General features: G+C 34.3%; 1 protein-coding gene across 1 annotated transcript; it reads right to left on the bottom strand.

The window, feature by feature from the left end:
- Positions 1 to 3,686: 3,686 nt before the first annotated feature.
- On the bottom strand, positions 3,687 to 6,051 carry LOC142169800 (uncharacterized). Its single transcript, XM_075231715.1, has 4 exons — positions 5,862 to 6,051; positions 4,972 to 5,762; positions 4,653 to 4,781; positions 3,687 to 4,133 (listed from the first exon to the last, which is right to left on the bottom strand). Exons 1-4 carry the CDS (start codon positions 6,049 to 6,051, stop codon positions 3,687 to 3,689), a joined length of 1,557 nt encoding a protein of 518 aa, XP_075087816.1.
- Between the last annotated feature and the right edge of the window lie 221 nt (positions 6,052 to 6,272).

Raw genomic sequence — 6,272 nt, 5'->3', positions numbered from 1 at the left:
GGCCTGTCAGTGAGGTAAGGATATTATGGCACGTGAGTTGTCCGTGCAGGATATTATAGCACGTGAGTTGTCCGTGCAGCACGTGAGTTGTCCGTACAGATTCTGGCGCTTGGGCTGTTGGAGCCCCTCCGGATTTTGTACACCCCCAGTGAGCGCGGGTACCCATTGAGTGTTAGTGCTGAGGGCTGAGAGCCGAGTGGTTGAGTTGTTATGACGAGTGGAGTGACTATTGCCCGGAGAGGCTGTACTTGCTTTTCAATTGTGTATGCACTTAGTTGTTGTTTGTCATTGTTGTGAAATTCTATGAAAGAGTTTATATCTGGATTACATGAACTTGAACTGTATAAATTGATTTGATTTATACTGTTGGATTTGAAAGCATGTCTATTCTTTGTTGGAATTACTGAAGAATGAACTATAACTGTATAGCTCGTCACTATTTTTAATTCCTTATTTATTATTGTTACTTGCTGAGTTGGTTATACTCATACTACACCCTGCACTTCGTGTGCAGATCCAGCTGCTTCTGGACATAGCGGGTGTTGAGATTCTATCACAGTTGATTTTCCGGAGATTCAGAGGTAGATGTCGTGTTTCGCAGACCTTGTCTCTCCTTCCTTATCTCCTTATTTATTGTATTTGGTCTTAGACTATCATAGACCGTATTTTCCAGACTTGTATTCATATTAGATGCTCATGCACTCAGTGACACCAGGTTATGGAGAGTGTTTGTATCAAAATTTGTGGAATTTTGTATTGCATTTAAATATTATATTTTCAAACTTAAAGGAATTATGGATTGTTGAGATTATCGGCTTTTCTAGTATCAAGATTGGCGCCAGCACGACAGGTTGGGATTTTGGGTCGTGACATTTTTGTAGAGTAGAAAAGTAAAGAAATAAAATTTCACATAAAATTCAAAACCTATAAGTTTTTCAAGTCGCCAAATCTATACCTTGTTTCAGCTTCTGCTTTTGTTTGCCAAAAACTTTCAACTCTTCCTTTGATGAACCTTTTGAGATTGATAACATTATGATCACAATTTCGAGTTTCTCAAATTTTTATACATAAGCTTTCCCTTCATGCCAGTCTCCACTAATGTAGAATCAACACTAATTTCTAAAATTATTTTAGGACTTTTTAGGGATTGTAATGATAGGCTTAATGCTGGAAAGGTAAAAGGATATATTTGTAGTGACTTTTTTTCATCGAGCTTTATTATGAGGGTCGATTATTTTACCAAAGTAACTATATACAACTCAACACAAAGAAATTAACTCTAGAGATTGGGCTAAAGGTCCCGGTCTCCAATTCCATAATTAATATCACTTAAGTCATCATTTCTCTCAATAGATTCCTTAAATTCAAGCTTATTGAAGCAAGAATTTATTCTATATATATATATATATATATAGAACATTTTCTCTATTTTATTTTTAAAGAGTAAAATAGAACATTTACTCCACAAGTATTTCTTCATCGCTTGCTTTAATAATCATTTTGGGCTTAAAGTTGGGTGCCAAAAGAGAAAATATAAATATTTGTGGTTAAAAATAGATAGGCTAAAACGTGTATCAAAGAAAGCCTAATTTCATTCTAAAAATAGTGTTATCTTGAATTTCGCCTTGATAGACATTTGGGGCAAGTTCTAGTAGAATTTTATTGATTCTACCTGTTGAGATCATAATGATTCTCAATTCCAACAATTTCTCAAATTTGGAGATACTCATTCTTGCCTTCACAAAAATAAAATCACAAACTTGGAAGTTATATGGCATAAATGAAAAAAATTATGTTTGAAAATATGCAAACATTTACTTTAAAACTTTAATATTGTACAAGAACAACAATTAAGAATAAAATAAAAGATGGATATATATATATATAAAGAGATATATATATATATATATATATATATATATATATATATATATATATATATAGAGAGAGAGAGAGAGAGAGAGAGAGAGAGAGAGAGAGAGAGAGAGAGAGAGAGAGAGAGAGAGAGATAAAAAACTTGAAAGAGTGTGTGACCACACATGTTTTTATATGTAATAGACTGACTAATTTAAGACCTTATCAGTCATTTGGTCCTGGTATAAATATAAACCAACAAATTTACATGTGCCAACATTTGAATTGATTCATTAAATGGTTAATCAATCAGTTACTTAGGCATACCGATCACCATGTAGTTACTCCTATACAGGTGACTCTGTTTTTGTAGAGGCCTTCATGAGATGTTCTAGTTGTACAGTAACCTGGATGTTGACCAGATCAATTAATTAAGCATTTAATAATCCAAGTATATGACGGGCTTATGAGGCTCTATTGCTTGTCCCTCAATTGCTACGTGTCTTGTATCTTAGTTCTGAGTTTAACGTCGCCAGCTCGACTTATTGATTGCAGAATTCATCAGTTTATCAAATTAATTGATGGATGTTGTTTAAAGTGTCCTCCAAAGTACAATTTTATCCTGTGACCATTTACCTTAAATTTGTCTCCTCCATTTTTTTGAATTTTAATTGTCCCATATGGAGTAACACTTATAACATTGTAAGGACTTGTCCACCTGAATTTTAATTTTTCTGGGAATAATCTGAGTCGGCTATTGTAAAAAAGTACCTGATCTCCGATTTTGAATCTTTTTGGTCGGATCAACTTGTCATGCTATATTTTTGTTTTTTCTTTGAAACTTTTAGCATTTTCATAGGCTCCCAATCTCAGTTCTTCCAATCCATTAACCTGAATAAATTACTTTTTACCAGCAGAGGTTAAATCAAAGTTCACTACTTTTAATGCCCAAAAAGCTTTGTGTTCTAATTCTACGGGTAAATGACAAGCTTTTCCAAAGACTAATCTATATGGAGATGTTCCAATTGGCATTTTAAAGGCCGTTCGGTATGCCCATAATGCATTATCTAATTTTAACGCCCAGTCTTTTCTTGAGATTCCAACCATTTTTCAAGAATTCTTTTTAACTCGCGGTTGGAAACCTCAACTTGCCCTTGAGTTTGATCATGATATGGTGTTCCTGTTTTGTGAGTCACGTTACATTTTGACAGTAAAGCAGAAAATTGCCTATTGATGAACTGAGTTTCTTGGTCACCAATGATGACTCGCGGTGTGCCAAATCTGGTAAAAATATTTTTCTAAGATAATTGCACATTGTACGAGCATCATTCTTTCTTGTGGGGATGGCTTCTACCCATCTTGACATGTAATTCATAGCCACAAGGATATATTCAAAAGAATGAGAAGAAGGAAAAGGACCCATAAAATCTATTTCCCAACCATCAAATATTTCACATACATGTACTGATTGTAATGACATCTCATCTCTCTTGGTGATATTACTTGTTCTCTGACACCTGTCACATTGTGCCACATATGCTCGGGCATCTTTAAAGAGTGCGGTCCAGAAGAATCCAGCTTCTAAAACTTTAAAAGTCGTTCGATTTGCTGCATAGTGTCCTCCAATTGCTCCATCATGATAGTGATATCGAATTTTATTCATCTCTTCTTCATGTACACACCTTCTAATGATATTATCTGCACAATTTTCAAATAAGTAAGGTTTATCCCACAGATAATACTTTGCATAAGATATAAGTTTTTTTTCTTTGTTGGTAAGAGAAATCTTGCGGTATCCACTTTCCAACCAAGTAGTTCGCGATATCTGCAAACTAGGGTGGTAGAGTCACAATTGTGTCAACTGAAAAAATATGTTCATCAGGAAATTCTTCTTTTATCTCATTAAACTCAAGGGGAGGGTTTTCTAATCTAGACAAATGGTCAGCTACTTGGTTCTCAGTCCCTTTTTTGTCCTTTATCTCAAGGTCAAATTCTTGCAAAAGTAAAATCCATCTTAATAATCTAGGTCGAGCATTTTTCTTAGCTAAGAGGTATTTTAAAACTGCATGATCAGTAAAAACAGTAACCTTGGTTCCTATCAAATAGGAGCGACGCATATCAAAAGCAAACACTACTGCTAGTAACTCTTTTTTTGTCATGGCATAATTCACTTGAGTCTTACTCAATGTCCTACTAGCATAGTAAATGGGACGAAAAATCTTATCCTTTCTTTGGCCTAAAACAGCTCCAATTGTTGTATCACTAGCATCACACATGACCTTCAAGAAATTGGTTCCAATCAGGGGACACAACTACAGGTGCAGTTGATAACCTTTCCTTAAGGGTTTCAAACGCTTTCACACAGTCACCTAAAAAATCAAATTTAATGTCTTTCATCAAGAGGTTAGTCAGCGGTTTTGAAATCTTTGAGAAATCTTTTATGAATCGTCTGTAAAAACCTACATGACCTAGAAAGCTCCTAATTCCTTTCACAATTGTGGGAGGGGGTAATCCTGCTATAAGATTAATTTTATCCTTATCAACTTCTATCCCTTTAGCAGTGGTTTTATGTCCTAAAATAATCCCTTCCGTAACCATTAAATCACATTTTTCACAATTAAGAACTAAGTTTGTTTCTTCACATCTTTTAAGAACTAAGGTCAAGTGGTTAAGACAATCTTTATATGTTTTTCCAAAGAGTGTAAAATCATCCATACAAATTTCAAGAAATTTGTCAGTCATGTCAGTAAAAATTGCCGACATGCAACACTAAAATGTAGCAGGGGCGTTGCACAGACCAAATGGCATTCTCCTATAGGCATATGTTCAATGAGGGCATGTGAAGGTTGTCTTATCTTGATCTTCTGGTGCAATTGGTATCTGATTATATCTTGAGTAGCCATCAAGAAAATAGTAGAAACCATATCCTATAATTCTTTCCAACATTTTATCAATAAATGGCAAAGGAAAGTGATCTTTTCTAGTGGCATCATTGAGACGTCTGTAATCAATATAGACTCTCCATCCTGTAATAGTCCTGGTAGGTATGAGCCCCTTATTTTTATTTTTTATAACTGTCATACCTCCTTTCTTTGGTACTACCTAAATGGGACTTACCCACGGGCTGTTAGAAATGGGGTATATAATACTTGCTGCCAACAACTTTACGATCTCTTTTTTTACTACTTCCTGCATTGTTGGATTCAATCTTCTTTGCGGCTGGACTATTGGCTTGTAGCTATCCTCGATGAGGATTCTGTTTGTACAAATAGTCAGACTAATCCCTTTAATATCTTCTACTGTCCACCCCAAGGCTCCTTTGTGTGCTTTCAATACTTTAATCAAACTATTTTCCTGTTCTGCAGTAAGAGAAGATGAAATAACTACTGAAAATAATTCTTGCTCAAGATAAACATATTTCAAATGAGAAGGGAGAGTTTTGATTTCAATTTTTGATTGAACTTCTTCGGATTTCATCTCTTCTTCCTCTAAATCTTTGTCCAATATTTCAGCTTCTCTTTTGATTATGGGATCGTCATCATGTGTGGTGCCTGATTTGATCAAGCATCTTTCCATTGAATCTGGAATTAATTGATCATCTTTGAATTCATCTGTAAGGTAACTAATCATGTCAATTGAAAAACATGAAGATGATGTTTCATCTCCTGAATATCTTAGTATCTTTTGCATATCAAAGATGACTCTTTCTTCATCAACTCTCAAAATTAGTTGTCCTTGATCAATATCTATAATTGCTCTTCCTGTAGCAAGAAATGGTCTTCCTAAAATTATTGTTTCATCACGACATTCTTTCATTTCAAGCACTATAAAATCTACAGGGTAAACAATCTTATCTACTCTTACAAGTACATTTTCAATTATTCCCTTAGGTTTCTTAGTAATTTGATCTGCAAACTAAAGAGAAACACTCGTGTCTTTCATTTCACCAAGATCTAACTTTTTAAAGATAGAAAATGGCATCAAATTTATTGAAGCTCCCAAATTACAAAGTGCCTTTTCAAAATATACTCCTCCCAAAGTGCATGAAATTGTAGAACTGCTTGGATCACCAAGTTTGTGTGGTAGCTTATTTTGAAGTATAGCACTGCATTTTTCTGAAAGCATTACCACAGAAACTTCTTCTAATTTTCTTTTACTTGACAAAATTTCCTTTAAAAATTTGGCATATGAAGGCATTTGTAACAAAGCATTAGTGAAAGGAATTTATTAATGTGAATTTGTTTTAAAATCTCCAAAAATTTTGCAAATTCGTTGTCAAGCTTTTCTCTTTTCATTTTTTGTGGAAAGGGAATTGTCACAGGGAGGAGTCATTTTTTCAATATTGTTTTCTTCTTTTTTCTTGACTTCTTTCTCTTCTGATGGTTCAAAGGGTGTTTCAACATTCTTACCCTTGTCTA

The sequence above is a fragment of the Nicotiana tabacum genome, chromosome 15 (assembly GCF_000715075.1).
Source record: "Nicotiana tabacum cultivar K326 chromosome 15, ASM71507v2, whole genome shotgun sequence".
Lineage (NCBI taxonomy): Eukaryota > Viridiplantae > Streptophyta > Magnoliopsida > Solanales > Solanaceae > Nicotiana > Nicotiana tabacum.
Note: the sequence above shows the minus strand (reverse complement) of the source record. Positions and strands in the feature narration are given on the sequence as shown.

Bases quoted from the DNA above. Each gene is read 5' to 3' on its own strand.
- LOC142169800 (XM_075231715.1), bottom strand. From the start codon at position 6,051: ATGCCTTCATATGCCAAATTTTTAAAGGAAATTTTGTCAAGTAAAAGA. The intron at 5,763-5,861 runs GTAATTTGGGAG...TTTAGTTTGCAG, and splicing joins ATATTTTGAAAAGGCACTTT to ATCAAATTACTAAGAAACCT. The intron at 4,782-4,971 runs GTAAGTCCCATT...AAAGAATTATAG, and splicing joins CCATTTCTAACAGCCCGTGG to GATATGGTTTCTACTATTTT.